This window comes from Mycosarcoma maydis, chromosome 5, assembly GCF_000328475.2.
Source record: "Mycosarcoma maydis chromosome 5, whole genome shotgun sequence".
NCBI lineage: Eukaryota > Fungi > Basidiomycota > Ustilaginomycetes > Ustilaginales > Mycosarcoma > Mycosarcoma maydis.
The window spans coordinates 104,089-126,683 of record NC_026482.1 but is presented as its reverse complement, the minus strand read 5'-3'; the positions used below and the strand labels follow the sequence as shown (position 1 = coordinate 126,683).

Genomic DNA, 22,595 nt, shown 5'->3' with positions numbered 1-22,595 from the left:
GGGGGTTATGGGTGTGGCGGATTGGGGGCGGGTGGTGTTGGGGAGTGTGATGGTTGGTGGCTGTTAGGGGTGTGGGCGGGTTGAGCGGATGACGAGAGCGGATGCTCGGCTTGTAGGGTGGGTTTAGGAGCGAGTAGTTTCGCCATGGCGTCGGCCTGGATCTGCTCATCGATGGCGTGCTCGCTAGGATCTGCGGTGGGGTTGCGAGAGTCTGCCAGAGCGGGTCGTGCAGCACGAGCGTGGACAGCGTCGTCGATCCGAGTCGGATTCGCTCTGGCGTCGCGGTCCAACTCGTCGGCGCGCGTAGAGTGGTCCTGAAACTCACGCGTGTCTACAAGCCGCTCGTCGGGATACTTGTCGTCCAAGATCTGCATTCCGTTCTTGTCGCCCAAATCGATGCGCTCCTCCATGTCGCCGTTGACATGTTGCAAATGCATCGACTCGACAATACTGCGCGGCTCCACATGCCCCTGTACCGAAGGCGCATGTGCCGTCTGACGCAGATTCTCAAACACTTGGATCTTGATCTTTTCCAGATACTCGCGCGTGTTGAGGTCTTGCATGTTGTTCGGCCGAACATCCAACCGATAGTCCGGCCCAAAGTATTCGTAGTATTCGTTCACCGGGATTTGAGCGTTCAACTCCTGACCGGCAGCGAGTCCAGTCTCGAATGCCCAGGCGCGACTGACGTTGCGCATCGTATATCCGCCTCCGCCCAACAACAGCAATGGTAGTCCGAACGACTTGACGTACTCGACGCAGTTGGCATGTCCTCGCATCGATAGATTGAAACATCCCAGCTTGTCTCCCGCCAACGAATCGCTACCGCACTGAAGCACCACCGCGGATGGCTGGTAGTGCTGCATGATCTGAGAGATGACGGGTTCAAACACGCTTTTGTAGCTCTCATCCGTGATGCCGTCGCGAAGCGGGAAATTGCACGAGTACATCTTGCCTTTACCGATGCCAATGTCCCTTAGTTCGCCTGTGCCAGGGAAGAACTCGCCGTATTTGTGAAAGCTGCAAGTCATGACGCGGTCCGTAGTGTAGAACGCTTCTTCGACACCGTCGCCGTGGTGCACGTCAATGTCGATGTACAGAACACGCGGATGGTAGCGGAGCAACTCGAGGATTCCGAGAACGATATCGTTGATGTAGCAGAATCCGCTTGCTTCGCCCTTTTTGGCATGGTGCAATCCGCCCGCCCAGTTGATGGCGATATCGCATTTGTCGCGCGACAGCCTCGCGGCTCCCTCCATCGACCCACCCGCCGAGATCGAGCAGTACTCGAACAGGCCGTCAAATACGGGACAGTCGTCGCCAACGTTGAACTTGGCCTGTTCTCGAACAAACGAGTCCACGTTATCCGGTGTCACTCGGTTCAGAAACTCGACGTACTCGTCCGTATGGAACTGCGACATTTCGCGCTTCGTGGCAGGTTTGGCTCGGAAGATCTCCATGCGCTTGTATAGACCGTAGTTCATCACCAGCGAGTGACACATTCGGATGCGCGTAGGCTTCATCGGATGGCCAGGACCGTAGTGGTAGTTGCCAATGTCTGAGTCGAAAAAGTAGCATACTCGCGACGAATTCGGGTTGGAAGACGACGAGATGGGCGCAAACAACGGTTCGTCCGCCGACGGAGGCGCGCCAGACGCAGAGGTACCGTTGTACGTGTTGACAATCGAGTTACTCGCGAGAAACGTCGACGACATGGTGGCATACGCGAGGCGCAAAGCGTCCGTTTGCACTTGTAGATGAACCGCAGGACAAGCAGAAGGAACACCGCGAGCTTTCGAGGCTGATGATCTAAGCTGCTACTGACGACGTTCGGCCTCCTGATCAAGATGTGTCGCGCTAGCAAGCAGACGATCACGGATAGTTGTGCGCGCGTTGGGCTGGGCTGGATCAGATTAAGCCAACAGCGGTGGAGCCAAGGCACGAGGTAGACGGCGCTAAGTTGAGAAGATGTCGTCTCGGTCGTGGCGGCTGGAATGAGGTCTGGACCCTCTTTTTCTCCTCGTTCGACCACTTCCGTGATCCGTTCGGCCCAAATCCAACACAGAAAAGCACAGAGTCGCAATCGTGAATCACGAATCACGAATCACGAATCGTGAACATTTTCGACTGGTGTATAACCATTTAGACTTAACTATCTTTTCAAAATTCACGAATCGTGTTGATCGTCGTGCGTGATGATTCACATTCACGATCTGAAAAAGATGTGAAATCGTGAAATCGTGAATGTGAACGTGCAATCGTGAATTCACGATTATTCGTGATTGTGAATCGCCAATTACGGATGGACGGCCAGTGCAGCAGGCTGTGGTCACGTGTGAACAGCAGATAAGGCAAGAACGAGAGGCAGTAATAAGGGCCTAACATATAGAATGAAACCACACGCCACGTGCCGTACAGATGAGCTTGAGCTTGAGCTGGCTCGAGCGAGCGATGCTGTGGCTGTCTGTGGCACTGCGCAGCACGTGACCTGAGCTCAAAAAAGGAGGCTCGCAGCAGCACTCAGACTCACTGCTCACTCCACATGTAGGTCGATATCGCGGAAGCGTATCTCGCCATCGCTTTCTGGATACGCACAACCACGTCTTGGGAAGCGACGAGTGTGCATCGGTTGCAGACAAGAAACGTGTAACGCAAAACGCAGCGAACCACTTAGACGGTCATCTACGAGTTGTATCCGGTATCCATACCGGTAGCCGACATCCAACCATGTCGGCAGCGGAACGAACGCTGATAGCACTGATTGCGGATGAGGTACGTAGACATCTTGTGGTTGTTGCAGTGTGGGGGTTCGGCTGATTGACGTTTGTTTTGCGGATTGTGCTGTTGGGTGATTGTTGGATAGGACTCGACGACGGGTCTGCTGCTGGCAGGAATCGGAAACGTCGATGAAAAGGGCGACAAAAACTTTCTGATCGTCGATAACAAAACGTCGGTCTCGGACATCGAGTCTTGCTTCCATCACTTTACCAATGAACGCAAAGACATTGCTATTCTGTTGATCAACCAGCACATCGCCGAAAAAATCCGTCCCGTTGTGGACAGGTATACGCAGGCCTTCCCTGCACTCCTCGAGATCCCCGCCAAAGACCACCCGTACGACCCGGCCAAGGATAGCGTCCTGAAACGCGTACAGAAGCTGTTTGGAGAATAGCACCGTAATCGGTTTCCACTCGTCGTTTTTTCCGCCTTCGTCCAATCACACCCACTAGCCCTGGCTCAATTAGATCCGCTTCCTACTCTTGAATTGCAGTGACAAACGTTGTGATCAGTCTCGCCATACGTGATACGCAGCCCGGAACACGTAGCACTCGCGAACACGCTCAGACTGATATGCTCCAACCCAACCCATCTCCATCAGCGACACTTGTGCATATACAAATCTCGCAACCACTGCCAAAGAAACGTCTATCTATCGTGCATTAGCAAAGGTCAAATGTCCATCGACAACCACTCGACAATCTTGTCGAAATCGTCTCCCCCATGCATGAGCATCTCACCGTGAGCTTTGCGCTTTCCATAGTGCACGTTTTGCCTCGGACATCCACATTCCACTAGATACTCCAACGTATCCTTGGCACTCAGAATTGCATCGTCTTCTGCCAGATAGAACCTCGTCCTCCTTCCGTCTTGCAACTTTTCGATCTCGTGTGGCCAAAGGATGTTACTGGACCAGTCAAAGTATCGACAGAGTGTGTTTGCCGTCCCCACCTCGCGCGCGACAAAGTATCGCATCAGAAGCTCGATCGGGGTAGAGGCACGCTTGTAGAGAAAGTTGGAGCAAACAAACGGTACCCAGAGCTGAAAACATACCGGGTCGACGAAGCAACTGCGTCGAACACGAGACGCCAAAGATTTGATCAGCCACGAATGTACCAACGAGCCGTACGAATGCGAGAGCACATCGATCGACGACCAATTGTGACGCGCCAGAATCGAGCGGAAGGCCGACGTAGTCTCGTGATGACCGAACGGTTTCAGGAATGCCGGCGACAGGATAGATTGAGAGATGTTGGGTTGAAGAAGAATCATGATTGGTCGGTGTGCAAAGATGGGCGAGTGCAGCAAGAAGCTGACCAGCGAAGCGTATTGGGCTAAACCGATACCAAGACCGTGTAATACGACCAGGGGCGTCGTATCCAGACGTCTGTCGCCGTTCGAGGTACAAGTATCGGGTGCAGGTCGGTACAGATACGGGAGACGACCTTCAGTACACATCTGAAATCCGCCACGCATGGCACGTCGGATAGTCAAGTATGAAAGCGTGTTTGTCACCAGATAACACGCCAACGGCCTGCATCGAACTCGCACAGGGTCGATCGTGAGCCGCATCATCCGAATGCGTGGTCCACGTTTCGCGGCAATCTTGTCTCGTGCATGCTCAGGCTGCTTGGCGCGTGCTGGCACATGCGCATCGTGAGCATCCTCTGGATAGCTTCGGCCTTGACGAGTCTCGAGCAGCTCCAGACAGTATTCCAGGAATGCAAGCCGGTCGCCCTTGGTCGGATCCCACTCTCCCTCTTTGGCGCGTACTCCCCTAACATCTTCTTTCTCCTCGGTCGGGGCGTCTGTACCTGATGGGCCAATCGAGAAGGAGGGGGATGGACCACCAAACGTCGAGGTCGATCGCGGAAGGGGTGAGCTGTACGTAGATGGCGTTGCAGAGTCTATGCCGTTCCAGACCGGAGGGACATGTGATCCTGATTGAACACCAGCATTTTCACCATTGGTGAGAGAACTGACGGCGTCCCTCTCAGCTTCGAGTGTCTCGAGCTCGGTTGCGAAAAGTGACCATGCCAGCCAATGCATCACCTCTCTACGTGTGATCTGCTCAGGTGGTACGCTAAAGAACCACTTGGCTTGGCTCTCCTGAAACTTGATAGCGCGCGGGTCGTCCTCCGAGATGGGCGCGGCGACGAATTGCGGAACGAAGCTCGCTGCTCGCAACCTGCCAAGCCTCTGTCGTACATGACTTGGTGCCGAACTTTCGTTCAACTCGGACGGTGACGTTGTAGATTGACCATGGATACCACTTGAAACAGGTCCTGCAGTGCTATTGGATGCAGCGGTGGGGGATGCAGAAACAGCGCTTGTATAAGACAGCTTCGACTCGTGCGTGATGTCTTCTGAAGCTGGTTTGAGGCCGGCTTCAAGTGCCTGTGCAAAGACACTGCGCAAGAAGCGTCGACCGTACAGCGGTCGTGGGCCTGGTCGTTGAATACGTCTAGCCAAATGCAAGTAATACAGCGAGAAGGCTGCCTCTAGTGCGCAATAAGAGTAGACGAGATTCGAAGCCCAACGCCAGCGTGGTGAGAGGAGATGAGCCCAGACTCGTGTGACGGTCAATGGCGAATGTTTGACGACCCAGTTCCAGACCGCGGCGTCAATCGAGTAGCTTGTATAGTGATCTAGATAGTAGCGGAGTGCGCGCGAGAGAAGGGCAAGCCAGCTGAGAGGGACCACGCCCCAGACTATGAGAATGAGCAGGCGCGTTATGGTGAGCGATGCATCGCCTGGAATCAGGCGCGACATCTTGGAATCGATGCCACGATCGAAACGAGCTGGAAGAGCGGGTGAAATGCGCTGTGCGTAGCTTCGTCACGAAGCAAGACGAGGTGTAAGCAATGTGGAGGTGGCGGAAGAGGTTAAGTCTGGACGGAAAGGGTGTCGAAGTGGACGGCAATGTCTCAGGCATATACCTAGAGAGAGCAGTCGATGCGCCTGTATTGACTACCTCGCGAACGTCTGCAAGTGTCAAGAGATGAAGCAAGGGGTTTTAGCATCAACAAATCAACGTCTTGTGTGGTGGTTGTAGAGCACCAAATGTATGTTGCTGTATGAAGTAGAGCACCACGCGAATCACGAATCGTGAATCTGGACCCTGGCTGATAGCACTCACGACTCTCACGTCCCATTTCCCAACATCACATCCGTGATCTCAGCTTTCGGTGTTCAATATTTGTTTTATACTCGTGACTGATAAAAGGCTCAAAATCAAATCAATCGTGAATCGTGAATCGTGAATCGTGAATCGTGAATCGTGAATCGTGAATCGTGAATCGTGAATCGTGAATCGTGAATCGTGAATCGTGAATCGTGAATCGTGAATCGTGAATCGTGAATCGTGAATCGTGAATCAGGAATCAGGAGCGTGAAGCGGAAGCGTGAAAAGCGGGTTGCAAAAGTAACGTGTAAGCCCTTATCATCCGTCATCGCCGGCTCGTCAATGGCTCGTCAATCACGGATCCAAACCGCCCTGAAATCTGTGAAACGAGCGCGTGCAGCGAGCGGCAGCGGGACTCTGAATGATCGCCTTCTTGCATGTCCCGTCTTACCGTATACGTCGCACAGCATGTCCATTTGCGCTGGACCGACCGAACATGACACGTGCCCAGGCGTCGAGTAGCGCAAGACGGATTGATCGAAAGACGATTAGGATTGATCAGTGACGAGTTTGAGCTGCAAACGATAGGCAAAGTGGCTAGGCGAGTACAGACCAAAATGCCGAGACACAGGTCAGAGGATGAATTCTATCGACGGTCTCCCTGGTTGTCATCCGTTGATGGCACGCCGGCGTCTTCGGTCTGCGGGTTTTCGAGGTCGACCATCTTCTTGGGCGTTCCGACCTGAGGCGCTTTCTTGACGTCTCTGCGCAGCGAGTAGCCCTTGACACCGAGGACTGCGAGCAGGCCAGCGCCCGCCATAGGTGCCAGCATGATCCACACGATTTGCAGACCGTCTGCGTAGGCTGCGATGATTTGGCGGCTAAGTTCAGGCGGCTGAATGTTGCCAAGCCCAGTGAGGTCCTGTCCGCCAGTTCCTGTAGCCACCATGGATGGCGTGAAGCCAGGGATTTTGGCAAGTCTCGACCTGCTCTGCGTGTTGAAGACAGCGCCAGCTACCGCAATACCCATGGTGCCTCCGAGCGACCGGATCAGCGACATGGCCGCTACCGTGGTGGACAGATCGCCGTGCGGCATGGCAGCCATCAACCCGACCAACGGCGTCTGGAAGAGGAAGCCCGTTCCAAATCCTGCGATACCAATAAACACTTCCTGCTTGACCTGACTCGAGCTCGCATTCAGTGTAGCCATGAGTCCATACCCAATTACCATGACTGCCCAACCAGCCCACAGGAAAGGTCGATAGGCGCGCAGTTTACTGATGCCGATGCCGACCACACTCGACATGATGGACGCAATCAGGGCGTACGGCAGCATGTAGACACCGCTCATGAGCGCAGATGCGCCAAAGATGGCCTGGAAATAGACGGGCAGGTAGTAGGTGGCGGCGAAAAACACGAATCCGTGCAGCACGACTGAAAGTAGTAGCAGCGACGTAGTTCGAGTGGTGACGAGACGTGGTGGCACAATTGGTTTCTTGTCTGTCTTGAATTCCCATGCCATGAATGCAACCAGGAGGCATCCACCTACCACGAGCAATGAGATGGTCTCGGGCACGTTCCATGCCTTGGTCTCTGCATAGTTGAAGCCGAGCAGAATAAGGATGACTGAAACAACAATCATGATGAGGCCAATAAAGTCGAATTCACCGCAAGCCTCTCGAAAGGTAAGCTTTGGTCTCGGGTTGAGGTTGAGAGAGAAGAAGATGATGGCGAAAGCGATGGCACCCAGTGGAAGATTGATAAAGAAGCACCATCGCCAGCCCGAGTGGCCAGCATCGGTGAACGCTCCTCCAAGCAGAGGTCCAATGACGGATGCGATACCCCAGACACCTCCGATCCAGCCGGAAAACTTGCCTCGGTCCTGCAACGATACAATGTCGCCAATGATGATGTTGATAAGCGCAATGATACCTCCTCCCCCGATGCCCTGAATTCCACGAGCGGCATCCAGCCAGGCCATGTTCTGCGCAGCGCCGCAAAGCGCCGATCCAAAGAGAAAGATGATGATGGCTCCATAGAGTAACGGCTTGCGTCCGGTCAGGTCCGAGAGCCGACCGTAGAGGGGGATCAAACTGGTGGCAGCAAGCAAATATGCCGATCCTACCCACGAGTACTGGCCAGGATCGCCATTCAAGCGTTGTGAGATGATGGGCAACGCTGTTGATACGATTGTTTGATCCAAAGCTGCTAGTCCGACAGCCAGACAGAGACCTGGCATGACGATCTTCATATTGTTGTGAGGTAGCACATGTTGATCGGATTGGAGCCAATGACTTTTTTTCGGGGTAGACGCGGGGTCGTGCGATGAGCAAGTGGGCGTTGCTGCATGTACGTCACTCTTTTCATCCGAGTCTGACGTCGCGCGACTTGCACTCTGGGTTGAATCGTGGATTGCCAGAGGGGTCTCGGAGTTAGGGTGCAGGTCGTGATCTGCTGTTCCGGCGGCAGAATGCATGGCGCCAATCTGATTTGCCTCGTGCGCTGCTACTCGGATCTGTGACATGCCGATAGAGCAAGACGCCTCTTCGGTCCGAGTGTGTCCTTCCCCCATGACAGCCGAGAATAGAGCCGACACTACAAGTGAAAAAAAGAGAAGAAAAAGCCAGAGGTGAACGGTCGAGACGGGCGAGACGGGCGAGACGGGACGCGTGAGGGTGTGGGGGACGATGGCAGTATGGGTGACTAGCGAAATGTACAGCGTCAAGAGGGATTTGAATGGTCGTGGCTGACCCGAAAGGTGTTGTAGTTGGTCACAAGGCAAGAAGAGAGGTCGAAGAGAACTACCCTACCAAACCATTTTTAGGACTAGTCACGAGTCATGAGTGATATATGTATCTCTGTGCGCTCGGCATAGCTGTTAGCTGTGAGTTTGCACCGCGGGGAAGAGAGCACCGAGTTGTCTGGCGAACCAGCAATCACCAATCATGAGTCGTGAATAAAATACGAAGGGACAAAAAAACAAAAGAAAAAGAAAAGGGATTCTCAATAAAGTTAACTTATTCATGGTTCTGATCGGAATCATCCTGTCTCCACTTGCAGAGGCTGAGTCGTGGGGAAAGCCGAATTAATTCATATTCTACGAATTTTCTACGAATTTTCTCTCGAATTTATTAATACTGAGCCTCGGAAATGCCGCGGCCTCGGAGTCACCAAAAAATTGTGAATTGTGCATCGTGGACCACGATTCACGATTCGTGATTGGGGTTGTTGATACATGCCCGATGGCTTGTTCACAGTAACAACAGCAGTACCACTCTTGACTGAAGTTAGTGTAAGAGCGTAAGAGCAGCAGCTTCATCAGTCATACCTGTCCAGACCAATCAGGTCGTACTCACGCGTCTACATGACTCGTTTCTGCCCCTTCGTAAGTTAAGTGTATTCAACGCTTCGATGCATTCCAACCGAGTCGCATGGCTTCAAGAACCGCCTTTTATGAACCGCCGGAAGAGGACGCTCCGTTTTCGGGATGGTTGTCGCTCTTGTAAGGCATTTCGTGTTTTGTGCACATCTGATGCTTGATCCTCGAGTTCTATCATCACGCTTTGCTGTAATGCAACGACAAGGTGATGCTGTGGCAATCGTCCAACTTGGCTTGATCGAAAATCTCATACGTTGGTGTGGTCCACTGCGCGCCGCCAAGAAAGCGAGACGAGTGTGACTCGTGACTGAGAAAGAGTGGCGTACATTCACGGAATTGTGCCGGTCTAGTTGCCTTGATTCATGTGATCACGGATGATTCGCGATTTGGAATGTGTTCATTCGTGATTCGCTTTTGACGGTTTCGTTCGGAGCGCTTCGCGCCGATTCGCGCTCACGACTCAGAACCGAATATCCATTGAGATTTTGGCTGACTCGACGAATCGTGAATCGTGAGTCGTGAATCGTGAGTCGTGAATCGTGAATCGTGAATGTATGGTCCCCACGCCTTGCTCCACGGGAGTTGTTCGGATCTCACATTGAAAAACATGTTGCGTGTTGCGTCACTGACGACTGCGAAGAGCCAAGCATGAAGCATACCTCGTCATGTCAAGTTGTGTCTCGCAAGAGCACATCGTGAATGATAGCGACGACAAAGCGCCATTCAAGATCAATTTGTGATTAAACGTCGCGTCCACAACTCGGAAACGCCGCGGGATCTGCAACCCCGGTGTGCCACTATAGCTCGGCTTTTGACGAGACCTCTTCGCCTAACCCTTCGTGCTTTGAGCCGTTCAAATCACCGTGGATGGATGTACGACTCAGCAATGCGCAAGGAGCACGGTACGCGGCGATATAACATTGCTAATTCGTCCAACAAAAAGAGAACTGCAGCACCTAGGATTCCCGCGTGGTCCCCCACCGCAGTACTGACTAGGCGACGACATGCTTGACTGCGCAGATCGAACGGGATGCGGTATTTTCATGTCTCTATGGCCGCAGATAGTAGCCTGAGTCAAACAGAAGAATATGTTGAAACCAAGATTCACGATTCACGATTCGTGATATCGACATGATAGTCCATGCTTTCGCTCCCTGCGCCCGATCCACGAGCGTGGTCTGATGAGCGAGTCGCCGTGACACTTCTGTGCCAAAGCAAAGCTCTCTCATAGACAAAGTCTCGGGTTAGTATCTCTCGCTACACGGCTAGCAATGTGTGCTCGAGGCATTTGGGAAGCTTCTCAAGCTGGACGTCTGGGTAATGCTTGTCGCTTTCTTGCTTGCAAGCCAAAAGAGTGAGGCTTATGTGCAGAATGACAGACTTGCTACTGGGCCTCACGGTGGCAGTAGCCGGCTCAACGTTGCTCGTACTCCCCACCATCCCTCGTTCTTGTACCTCACGTCACTTGTTACATGTAAGCCTAGCAACTTTTTCAGCGCTAGCTCGATCCTATGCCAACATGTTCACGCTGCGGATCGGGGCCACCTGCCTGTGCTTGGTTCTGCCTGCTTGGCACATTACATGCTTGAGAACAACTCGGCCGCGTCATCCGATCGTCGATGCTCCATTACTCTGACAACCGCCGAATGCTCATCCTCCCGTACGCAACGCCATGGCGACTGTACCGCCAAATCATGCACGAAGCCGTCCAGAACAAAGCGCCCAGCCAGTACCAACCAATCAAAAAGATTGGAAGAATGTGAATGTTTGTGCCACCGAGCGTATGGATACGACCGGAAACGAGTGTGTTGGATCGATTGCCGGTGTCGATACGGTGACCGATGGCGCTGAATGCGTGCAAGAAGGAGTGGCTCGAGGTTGAGCGAGAAAGAGTACAAGCTGTTCACGTCGCACTCACGACTGGAATTTTTAGTAGCGTCAAAAACAACCACGAATGTCAGCCGTGCCTTGCTTGTCAAGGAGAGCAAGACTTGGCAAGCACGATTCGTAATGGACGGCTCCGTATGGCACATAGCTGGTGCCGGTTGAACACGCCTGCTAGTGGCTTGAATATCTTGGTCACAGCCATGTGGACGTGGTTCGCCTGCGTCAGTTAAGACGAATCGAAGACGTGGGTGGCCGGAATCGAGACTGGCGTGCATCTGCGCATGTTTGCAGACAGTGCTGAGCAGCCACCCAAGCTTGAAGTGACGATATGCGAAGCGCTCCGCTGGAGACCGGTCAATGCAGGAGGATTAGCAGCTAGCCCAAGATAGTGTCGCATTCGTGACTAAATTGGCGAATCGTGAATGTGCAAAGGCTCTTCGATTGTCGCTCCGCACTCGGCATTGGGTCATGGGTCAGGTACGAGTTTCGGCCACCGCGAATACGCGGACGTGCAAGCATGGTGCTGAACACTTGCATTCCCGCAGAGACGCCGAGCAAGAAGCGTCAAACATCAAGCTGGCCGCAACATTCACGATTCACGATTCACGATTCACATCCGTGATTGTGTGCGCAACACAGTTCAGTGTCAGTGGCGTTCGGGTTCGGTCGTTGAATCTGTCCCCGTCTGCACATTGCCATGCGCTCACTAGCTATCAACTTTGGAAGGACGGGGGATGTCCTCCACGCCCGATTCGCATCCACTTCCCTTCGATGCTCAATCCGTCTATCGTTCAAAGGCGAGCGAGCAGACAGCCCGCGGTGATCGATGAACATTTTACCGCTATCGACCGCCTAGCAGCTCAACACTAGGTCGTGCCACTCATCTGCGGGTGTGCATTTGGCTCTGGCATAGCCATGCGCAATGATTCGCCCCAGAACTGTTCGTTGCCAATGACTGAGGTGTTTCTTTCATCGTTGATACTATAAATGTTCAAAGATGCCAACATGAACGAAATCCCACAGCAAAGCAGGAGAGAGAGAGAGAGAGAGAGAGCGAGAAGAGCAAGGGCGAGATAGAAACCCAAAAGCTTCATCTGCAACCGTTAGCTAGTGCCAACACATCAGCAGCGTCGATCGAGGCTGCTAGAGTGGCGATCGAAACCAAACCGGGCTCTACCACTGGAGCCCCCAGCGCTGATTTACCGCCGCCAGGATTCAGCTTGGGCAGAACGACGAATTCAGAGATGGCTTCGATGGGCCAGGTGAAAGGTGAGATGCAGATGCGGCCGAAAACTTCGCATTCGCTTTTCAGCGCAGCTATCGCTTTAGCGTACACGGCTGTATCACCGAGAGAAAGAGGCCGAGACACGATGCAAAGTGAACGCAAAGTTGACGAGTCGTCAGTTAGGACGAGCTGTATGGTCTCTTGAGTCGAGGCGACAAAGATCAAGTCGTACTTACCATCTCTGCTGTAGCATTCTCCACGACGACAGAGAGCCAGCACGATTGTGGAAAAATCGATATGCAACTCATCCTGATCAGCAAATTGGAGATACAGCAGCCACCTCGCAGCAACGAAAAACGCCACTGAGCAAAACGACGGCAGACTGTGCAACAAACATGCGTCCTGTAAAGCCATATCCGCAAGGCGTGCCAGCCATATTGCTGCGTTGCCAATCATGCTACGAGCCTCACCGCCGCCTCGTTCGAAAAGATGGACGATCTCGATCTTGGTTTCATAGAGACCGAGTACAGCCAGATGATGCACCGCCTCGGCTGCAAAGCGCAGCCTATCCTGCATCAGAAGCATCGTCATCTCGATGTCGCGCGTTCGGCCCAAGTCGCCGCCGCCGCTGCTACCAGCGAACGCGTCCGATTGCGATATTGTTCGATCGTCGTATTGCGACAGCATCCGCCTAGACTGACGAATGCTCTCGCGAGCTGCCAGAAATGCTGTTTCATCTTCTTGCCGAAAGCCGACGTTTTTCTTCCTAGCCGCTTCCGAAGACCTAACGTGCTCGCGCGTAGCGACATTGTATTTACAGCACTGATCGAGCACTAGGCTGACTTTGACGAGCAGGCACATGGATGTGTCCGATGGCTCCAACAACGGTGGGCCGCGAGGTCGCTCCACGTACGCCTCCATCTGGTCCAGATTGCGCTTCAGTGAGCTAGCGCCACGGCTGTCTGCCTGTCGAGGCAAGCCGGTTTGAATGGCCTGTCGTTCCAAAAATACTGGAAGCAAAGCCAAACGATTCTGAAAGCAGTCGTGTACAAATAGACTCCAAAACGCAAACGTCTGCTCTCTGCTCTGCATTAGTCCACGTAGAGATCTAGCGAGCTGCGAGCTTCGCGCAACGCCTGTCGAGAATCGAGGATGACAGCCCGTCACAGAGCTGTGCAGATGCAATAGGCGGGCGTCGGAAACTGCTAAAGCTAGTCCCTCCTGTGCTGATGAGGCCGTCGAGTATGCATACGAGATCTCGACAAGCAGAAGACGAACGGCGAATGTTGCAAGTGAAACAGAGCCCCCCGACCTTGCTGTGACTTGATTGAGAAGGTCACGCGCTCCATCGGCATAGATTGTGACGACCATTAAAAGCCAGCCTGGACTCTCGCGACTGGGAAGGGTAGGGTGTCCATGCGCTCTCAAGAGAGCGTCGATGCTTTTATACACTAATGGGTAGCTGATGTCTGTGGACATTGTGGTCGAAAGCAGTGGCAAAGCGGTCGCCACACACGCCAGCATCAGGGCTTGTGCAATCAAGTGGTCATCTTCCGCAAAGGGGGTGCTTTGCAGCAGTGTGGCGACATCGTTTAGCGCATTAATGTTGACGGCCGAGAATAGCCATGACCGATGGCAGCAGGACTGCAGGATCCGTTTCAGCACCTGTCTGCTAGGCAAAAGTGGGGATGAGGCTCCTTTGGAAGCTGAAAAGCTTCTCGCCGAGTTTGTGCTGTTATTGTGACTGTAGTGCGGAGGTGCTGACGGATCTATCGCTGCTGGCTTGGGATTGGTGACCGAAGCCCTCCAGCTTAGAACCGAGGGAATCATCGTAGAGGCATGGTGATGAGGCTGCCTTTCTGTTCCGTTCTCTTCCAAACGCTGCAACGGCGGGCTGGAACTTGTGTCGCGACTTTTCTGAGCCGGCACGGGCTCTTGCACCGAACGGTTACAGCTATTGTACCTCTCTTCTGCTCCGATAGCGTCGTCAAGAGATAGCTTTTGCCGTTTGCGTACATCGCACTGCATGTCTCCCATCAGCTCCGATCCCGACCTGGTGGCATGGACAGTTACAGAAGCGGCAAGTTGTTGGACAGTTTGGTGCACAGCAGAGCTGACTACATCTAACCCCGAGTCAGGAATATTACCGCCATGTCGTAATTGCTGTTGAAGTTGTACGATCTGGGCACGAAGCGATTCGTTCTCCCTCCATAGCTGCTCTTCCTGACTCTCTTCAATGGTGTCTCGATATCGAATGACTGATGTTGATGGCGACGTCGCTAAACGCGGCGCGTCACCAGGGCTGCCGATTTTGAAGATCTTAGCGAGAATAGATGTGTCGTACTCACAGGGTGGTGCACTCGAAGAACTAGCTTCGTCAGTCGACGGCTGGTAAGCAAGCCATGCATTTTCGCAACGAGTGCAAGTCGGCTTCTTGGCGTCACAGCGAAGCTTTCTCTTGCGACAAGCAAGGCAGGCCTGAGATCGACGGAGCGTTTCTGATGCTTTAGCTTTACTGCTTTTCGTTGGAGGATGTGAAGAGTCGTCATGAATCCCTGTCGAGTCATGCTGGGTTGGGGGATCAGGACTGAAAGCTGGTCTGGAATGATGCGAAGCGTTGTGGTCTGACGCAGAGGAGTCCTTGTCAGCTGCCTGACTTAGTCGACTACTTGAAGGCACGGCTGTGACAGGAAAGCTGCTGTCATTTTGACCTGGCATGACAAACCGCAAAAATGACGGCGAGCGGTCCAATCGTGTTGAGGCCCCACGACTGGTTGTAAGATCGTCGGGACGTTATGATGGTGATGCGAGGGTGACGAAAAGAGCATGGAGCTGATTGAAATGGGAGGTCGCTTCTGTCGAAGTGCGATGTCAGCAATGGTGACAGACAGATCAATTTTAGCTTTCTGCCAGAAAGCTTCAGCTGGACAGTATTGAGTAGATTTTCGTCATCCACTGGTTAAGAGAGGGCTGGCAAAGTTTGTTGCCCAAAACAAAAGCAAAGAATTGCAGGTGATGGTCAAGGGCGTAGCAATGGTAACAGAGGAACGAAGCTGAGAGCTACGCCGCCGACAAATCAAGCTTCGGCTACCGCTGTGCTGAAAACCGATCGCTTGGATGTAAAATGTCAAACGTAGGAAGTCGAGGGCCTCGCAGAGATGGATGATAGTAGAGGTAATCACAGAGTCGTGGTCACAGCATCTAGAAAGGGGGAAGAGAGCGGACAACAAGGCGATGAAAACTAGGTCAACACGATGCGACAATTATGTAACATGCTGCTCTGCTGAGGTGCAAAAGGAAACAAAGGGGTCAATGATACGGGATTGCAAGATGATGTTGGCTGACAAAGGGTCCGGGTCACAAGCGTCCGAGTCACGGCTTGTGCTGTCTGTGGTCGTCAAGTGCTTGAAAGACGCCTTCAACGTCGAGCACAAAGGCTATCAGCCCTTGCTGCCTTGAGCTCTCAGGAGCAATGTTAGAATCAGCTCGCTGCAAGACTCCACGAGAAGTGCGAGGACTGCCCCAAGCTTGAAAAGGGCCGAGGGTCTCCCGCGTCGGCCAAGACAGCTGCAAAATGATGACTAATGCGGGATCGGGTCGACAGCGGCATGAATGTGGGCTGTACTAATACAAGGAGCGTTTGTCAAAAAGCCACGCTGCGACTAGGAAAGAGATGTACATGAGCGAGTGCACAGGAGAGGAAGGAACACAATGGAGTCAAAAGGATCATCAACAGCGGGCGTGGCCCATAAAATTCTCTGTAAGCGTGAATTGAATCAAGGGAACAATAAAAACTCGCGCCTGCGGATGCTGTGCAAGGTGGTACGCTCTAAGCAAGATATTCCGGTGATACTCGACCGCATGATGCGAGGGAGCAATCGTGAATGGTGACGGAAAGAGCAGTACAGCTTGGCCGTCCACAAAGATGTTGTCTTTGAAGACTGGGTGCCAATCAGTCAACGTCGGGACGAAAGCGTCGTCCAGAATTGCGAGGCGTCAGCCATAACAAGCCTTTTCGATCAGTTATGCCACGATCCAGGCACGAGGCTGCACAGGCAAAAGGCGAAAATCGTAGCTAAACAGTCGTGAGTCTCCTGTCATTTCCGAGCCTGAACTCGAGAAAAACAATTCACGCAGTGGTCTGGATAGCCAGAAGTAAGACTCAAATGTTATGTGAAACGAACGGACCAATCGTCTTCACTCCATGGGGCCGGGAATCACGAATCCCAAAGCTTTATCTCGAACCAAAGACGATCGTTTAGAGGACAAGATATGCTGCACGCACGCTGGCCTACAAACGGCCAAGGTTTATCCGACATTTCAGCCTCAATCGCCAGACGTAGTTTGCCGCCTCTTCTCTTCGGATCCACATGTATACGATGGAGTGAGGGTGAGCAAAGATCAATGAACCTGGTGCTTCAAGATCTGCAGTTCGCCTGGCGATGCTCGCGAAGGCTGGTCTAAGTAACCCTGTGAGAGTACCGCTATCCAGTAAAAAAAATGGACTCATTGCAATGCGTGGCTTGGACTCGCTTGGAGTAAACGCAAGAGCAGAGTGTCGCTCAATTGAATGGCATGCAGACTTAGGGGTTCGATTCGACCGACCACGCTTGGAAGGCCAAGGAGCCACAGACGCAGTGAGCTTTAACTTAGCGCGAACGACAAGCGCTTTCAAGGGTGTTTGGATTTGGCAGAATCACGAATGCCGACGATAACATCCAAATACTCGGCCCGACTCAATGACTCGTGACTGGGTGTAGCCTAGATTTGAAAAAAAAAAGACAAAGGCTTTGTCGTTCAGCAAAACATCGGCAGTTCTTGAGAGGAGCTTTGGATGAGCATGCTTCTATCTGTGATCTGCGTTTGGGAGTCACTCACGATTGCCGCCACTTGAAGAACTTGGACGCTTTGGCGGCCAAGTCGCCATGGAGAATCGCACAACGTGGCTGGAATGTGCCGCAAAATCTCGAGCGGTGATGGCTGTTCGCAAGATCACACGGAATGTACGAGCATGCACCAGCACGCAGTGGAATGCACCAAGATTCCACCAGCGTGAAAAGGGCTTCCACAAGTCAAACAGTTGCAACGATGGAATGATACTCAAGGTGCGGCTACTCGAAGCTCTCTTGGCTTGCTGATCACCCTTTCACAAAGCCGGTGGGTTTCTCGGCTGGATCGATTGCTGATGCAAATGGATCACATAGCCGCAATTCGGTTTAGCCAATTACAGTACCATACCAAACGATGCTTCTGCTGCACACTGCAGATGTAAGAGGAGCAGAGCCTGAGGACTTGATCAATAGACTGCTTACGTACGAGCCCATGAGGCACCAAATCCCAGAGTTTGCAGCGGGCAGCGGTCAATACTTGCACGTTGCGTGTTGCACTACAGTATCTGCCAATACTGTGGCATTGGTGATTAACGATTGGTAGAATCGGTATTTGGTTACCTAACACTATCTGCACGAGGCGATGCTGCCGGATGCAAAAAATGGGTCTACTGAATGGATTTGATCAAACTGATAATTCTTGATTGACAGTTATGAGTATAAACCTACTTCGTGACTCGTGACTGTGGTTTGGTAGCGCAAGTTGGTTTTTATTGAGCCTTTTCATCTGCCAAGGGTCCGGGAATTCGGTTGGGTGTCGCCAAAGTCACACACACACACACATACACACATACACACGTTTGGTTTGCCCGTTGGTGAATTCTCTGGCGCGTCGCATAGTTTCCGCAGCCATCGCGCTTGTGGTGGCGAGTGCCACGCCGCTCTCTGTGCGAAAGATTTCAGGTCTTGCTTTTCGATACGACGGTCCAGTCACGAGTCTTTAGCCTACCAAGAGGCATTCCCACACATCCGTGTCGTCTCAGTCCCTGATCATTCCAATCCAGTCGGGTGAATCATGAACAATGGCAAGACGTGGATAAAATATTGGTCGACTGTCTATTCATTAGCGGCTCGTTGACCGCAAACACCGAAGTTCACGCCGGATGGTTCGACTTTGATGACCGAAGCGTGAAGGTTACATGTAGGATAAAGATTCACCAACACGAATGGTGTGACACTGCGTCTGAAACTTTTGTTGCCCGCTTTGCAGAGCACGTCCGATAAGACGCTCAGTTCCGCGGTAAGACAGCATCACGTTCATCGCAAAGATAGGCACAAGAGACGGCTTGGATTGTCAGTACCACTTTGTGAGACATTCAATCAAGAGCACACCCAGCATGGCAGGGCAATTAGAAACGCAGACGAAAGCCCACGTTCAATTCCAGGCTCTGTGTTGGCAAGTTTCGATGACATGCATACAAGTCGGGTTTTACTGGTACACTCGTTTCGAGCCAGACATCCCCGTATACAGAACAGTTCCAAGTGATTGTTGTCTTTGCTCTCGTTCACATGGGCGAAACTCATCGCTCCTGTGCCGCTTTTCAGAACTTTCCCCCCTGGTCTTTTGCGATCGCACTCGACTTTGGTGGGGCCGGCACCAGCCACTAGTGTCTTCATGCCATTGTTCTCCGGAAATCGTGAACACAGAATCATGATGGTCTTTGCTCTGTCGGATATCGTGGTTCACGATTCTGGCTCGACAGGACTTACTCGATTGACCCTGAAAATTACTCCAACACAAATTGAAAAGTCCCCGATTTTATCAGCTTAGACCCTCTAAATATCGATCGGGACTATCGCAAACGCCGCTTCACACAAAACTTGGCTGATACGCAAGACTTGGTCGATTTGGGGTCTGCTTAGTTGGCTATTCACGATTTGCTTCGGTACTTCTCAGATGTAAGTGTGGATTCATCAGGTCAACCAAGCTTGCGATACTCCACGCTTGCGTGTCCCATCTCTCGCGCCAGGAGAGCGGGTGACGACGGGCGTGATGGGCCGTTGCTTTCATGTGGGGCCAGAAAGCTCCCCAGAGAGCATGTGTTGGAATTGCATCGGCCATCTTGTGCTGAAAAGGCTAGTCTGTCACGCTTCACAAGTCCCTCTCCTCGGTTGGGTAGTGGTGGAGCTCCGGTACTCACACTGCTTGCACAGTACTACACGCTAGCGTCTTGCCATCCCGAGTGACGGTTGGAACAGAAAAGAGAACGCGATTACTGTGACTGCTCTGTGCTCCTTTGGGATGCGTAAGTCTCAAATCTTCACATCATCGTTGGGTCATCGAGCCACTGCACAAAAGGCGAGAAAACTAGGTTAGCCCATGTTAACGCAAGAAGCAAGGCACTTCAACACCTGCAGACTGTGCTTGCCTTGTTCAGACTTACCTCAAGGAACTCCGGAGTGAAGTAGCTCAAGATGATATTTGCGCCGGCTCTTACCATGCTTTGTACCGACTCTTCTGCCATTCTGCGCAGCTCATACACGCCTGCCTTGGCGCCGGCGTGGATCATGGCAAACTCACCGCTCACCTGGTAGCACGCCAACGGGTGATCGGGTGCTAGATCCCTTGCTTCGGCGACGATATCCAGGTAGGGCAGAGTAGGTTTGACCATGAGCACATCCGCACCTTCAGAAGCATCTCGTACAATGGCACGTCGAGCCAAGCCACGCGCAGTGGGTGGCAGCTGATAGCATCTTCGATCGCCAAAGGACGGTGCTGAGTCGACCGCATCGCGGAAGGGACCGTACAGACTGCTCGCAAACTTGGCACTGTACGCCATCAGAGTCACCTTGTTGCCGAACCCAGCATCAATCAAACCTTTCTTGATGGCGCGAACACGACCGTCCATCATATCACTAGGAGCAACACAGTGTGCACCGGCTTTGGCATAGTTGACAGCCACCTCGGCAAGGCGTTCGACTGAAGGCTGGTTGTTGATGGTGCCATCTTCGTAAAGGATGCCGCAGTGACCGTGCGATGTATACTCGCAGAGGCAGACATCGGTGGCGATGTAGAGCGAAGGGAAGGCTTTTCGGAGTGCTTTGATTGCCTGCATCACTGGTCCGTTTGGGTCGTCTGCTAGCGTGCCTTGCGCGTCCTGTCAGAGAGTGAGCAAGAGCGAAAAAGTGGTCAGCTTGCATTCAGCAAGCTTGATCATGATGTGCAGGGATTACCGCCAAGAAGCGTGAATGCGTACCTTTGGAGTCTTGAGTGGCACGCCGAAAAGAATGACAGAGGAAAGACCCTTTTTGACTAGCGGAGCCAGAAAGCCTTCGAGCTTGTTGACACCCCAGCGGCACTGTCCGGGCATGGAAGCCAGCGGCACCTCTGCATCTGCATCGTCTGTGACAAAGATGGGGTACATGAACATGGACTTTGTGATGTTGCGTCCCTGGTTCTGCCATGCACGCGTAACCGGATGCTGGTAACCGGAGTGCAAGATGGAGCTGTGCAACACAGACACCGAAGAGTGCCAAGAGAAGAGAACACGAAGTCAGCACACCAACTTACTGAGCCTGATGGGAACGCATTTGGCGCACATACTTGAGATCAGAGTTCATCTTGTTTTCGTAGAAGCTGTAGAAGCACCGATGAATGGGAAGATTGGTATTAGGGTGAGGAAGGGTGTTGCACAGAGGGAAAGCTTGGATGTCGTCTGTGGAGAGCGGGCTGAGCTTGAGAACAACCGTGAACCACGAATTACGAATCTCGGCAATTACGAATCAATCCCGAATGATTCGCCCCACAAGTCACGAGTCACAGACACGAGAGTCGTGTCACAGTCACGATTTGTGAGTCGTGAGTCGTGGAGTCGTGAGTTGCCGCGGCTTTACGAGTTAAAAACTCAGAACTGTTAACACCAACGACGCAACATACGGGTATGGTTTTCCACGTTTACGGTTCACGCTTAATCACGAATCACGAATCACGAATCACGAATCACGAATCACGAACGGTACAGTTTGCATCGTGCATGCCAACTCCCGACTCGTAACTGTATCAACAGCACGTCAAGACTTCGAAGAGACCAAGGTTCAAGTCATTCTTCTCGTGACGGCTTCCCGCGAGGCATCCCTTGACGGACAGTGTGGTCGATAGAAAAGGCATCAAATATGCATGCAAGTGCGCGTCGAGGTATGAATGTACAAATACAGATGTTGACAGACCAGAGACGAATTGTAGAAAACTGGAGAGACATGGCGCGCGATGCAACAAGGCGGAAGGAAGCACAGGTGACAAGCGCAGAATTGTGGAGCGACTACTAGTAGACTGCTTCGCCTCCTTCATCATCACCCACATCGTCATCCTCGCCATTGTCAAAGTAATTTTCGGCATAGTCGTCGTCGACCTCGTCTTCATAGTCGCCCAGATCTTCGGGTTCGGAGGACGCATCGCCAATGTCATCGTCAGCACCGGCACGATCCTCAAGTTCGATCGAGTCCCAATTGATCTTGCGTCGAGCCTTTTTCTTGGCTTTCTGTTCTTCTCGTTTTGTCTCGCCTTGCATGAACGAATCCCAGAGGCCCTTTGGAAAGACTTCTTTCTGCAGGTGGATCGATTTAAGCGAAGGAAGGTCTTGTGCCTCGGGTCGATACCTATCGGTGAAGCGGATGAGATCTCCTTGCTTCCTCTCTTCTAATGTAGGCCAGTAGGCAGATGTCTTTTGTTCTTGCAGGTACATGAGCTGGTACGAGGCGTAGCGGATCTCCTTGTGGTCAGGCCTCTCCATTCGTGGAATCGTTGGCGGTTCCGGATATAGTTTCGAGGGAGTCTTGTCGAGGCTGCCGAGTTCTTGAAAGCTGAGCCCCATCGGTGGCATGTTGCTGCCACCACCACCGGCTCTACCGCCTCCGCGGCCAAAGCCACCTCGACCACCGCGTGACATGTCGAACACTCGAGCTTGTTGCTAGATCTCGGTGACGCACTCTTTCGGTAGGCCGCTACCGTGGTGGCTCGAACACGGTTCGATGATGAGATTGCTGCGGCTGTGCCTTTCTGCCGTCGTTGCCAAGACGAGTTGGATGGAGGTCGGGGTGTTGGGGCATCATCATGATCCTCACCTTTCACAGTTTCATCAAGATAAAAATTCCGAATCTGTGAATCTGTGAATCTGTGAATGTAATATTCACGATTTCGTCTTGCTTGAAAAAAAGGATCGGAACTGCTATCACCGATTTGCACCGATCTGTAGCCCCTGTTTTGTAACGCGACCACGCGCAGCTTGCAAGCCACATTCACGATTCACGATTACAGTCACAGAGTCGTGGGGACTGTAAATCACGAATATTATACTGTAACGTACAATACGTTCA

At 52.5% G+C, this 22,595-nt stretch overlaps 7 protein-coding genes and 1 non-coding gene across 8 annotated transcripts; 1 reads left to right on the top strand and 7 right to left on the bottom strand.

Moving 5' to 3' along the window:
* Window positions 1-5: 5 nt before the first annotated feature.
* UMAG_02065 (histone deacetylase) lies at window positions 6-1,715 on the bottom strand (the record flags this gene model as incomplete). The annotated part of the gene is made up of 1 exon (XM_011390141.1): window positions 6-1,715. One exon carries the CDS (start codon window positions 1,713-1,715, stop codon window positions 6-8), a length of 1,710 nt encoding a protein of 569 aa, XP_011388443.1.
* A 1,012-nt stretch (window positions 1,716-2,727) lies between these two features.
* On the top strand, window positions 2,728-3,172 carry UMAG_02064 (putative H(+)-transporting V1 sector ATPase subunit F; the record flags this gene model as incomplete). The annotated part of the gene is made up of 2 exons (XM_011390140.1): window positions 2,728-2,772; window positions 2,864-3,172. 2 exons carry the CDS (start codon window positions 2,728-2,730, stop codon window positions 3,170-3,172), a joined length of 354 nt encoding a protein of 117 aa, XP_011388442.1.
* A 278-nt stretch (window positions 3,173-3,450) lies between these two features.
* Window positions 3,451-5,550, bottom strand: UMAG_02063 (uncharacterized protein; the record flags this gene model as incomplete). Its single annotated transcript, XM_011390139.1, has 1 exon — window positions 3,451-5,550. The coding sequence occupies one exon, from the start codon at window positions 5,548-5,550 to the stop codon at window positions 3,451-3,453; it is 2,100 nt and encodes a 699-aa protein (XP_011388441.1).
* Window positions 5,551-6,548: 998 nt separating this feature from the next.
* Window positions 6,549-8,474, bottom strand: UMAG_02062 (uncharacterized protein; the record flags this gene model as incomplete). Its single annotated transcript, XM_011390138.1, has 1 exon — window positions 6,549-8,474. The coding sequence occupies one exon, from the start codon at window positions 8,472-8,474 to the stop codon at window positions 6,549-6,551; it is 1,926 nt and encodes a 641-aa protein (XP_011388440.1).
* A 1,751-nt stretch (window positions 8,475-10,225) lies between these two features.
* Window positions 10,226-10,340, bottom strand: UMAG_16216. The gene has a single exon (XR_897730.1). It is a non-coding gene; the product is annotated as a 5S ribosomal RNA (ribosomal RNA).
* A 1,918-nt stretch (window positions 10,341-12,258) lies between these two features.
* UMAG_11462 (uncharacterized protein) lies at window positions 12,259-15,111 on the bottom strand (the record flags this gene model as incomplete). The annotated part of the gene is made up of 2 exons (XM_011390563.1): window positions 12,259-12,506; window positions 12,630-15,111. The coding sequence occupies 2 exons, from the start codon at window positions 15,109-15,111 to the stop codon at window positions 12,259-12,261; spliced, it is 2,730 nt and encodes a 909-aa protein (XP_011388865.1).
* A 4,432-nt stretch (window positions 15,112-19,543) lies between these two features.
* On the bottom strand, window positions 19,544-20,843 carry UMAG_11461 (putative porphobilinogen synthase; the record flags this gene model as incomplete). Its single annotated transcript, XM_011390562.1, has 4 exons — window positions 19,544-19,570; window positions 19,667-20,380; window positions 20,480-20,729; window positions 20,827-20,843. The coding sequence occupies 4 exons, from the start codon at window positions 20,841-20,843 to the stop codon at window positions 19,544-19,546; spliced, it is 1,008 nt and encodes a 335-aa protein (XP_011388864.1).
* Window positions 20,844-21,544: 701 nt separating this feature from the next.
* UMAG_02059 (DNA-directed RNA polymerase III subunit C31) lies at window positions 21,545-22,168 on the bottom strand (the record flags this gene model as incomplete). The annotated part of the gene is made up of 1 exon (XM_011390137.1): window positions 21,545-22,168. One exon carries the CDS (start codon window positions 22,166-22,168, stop codon window positions 21,545-21,547), a length of 624 nt encoding a protein of 207 aa, XP_011388439.1.
* Between the last annotated feature and the right edge of the window lie 427 nt (window positions 22,169-22,595).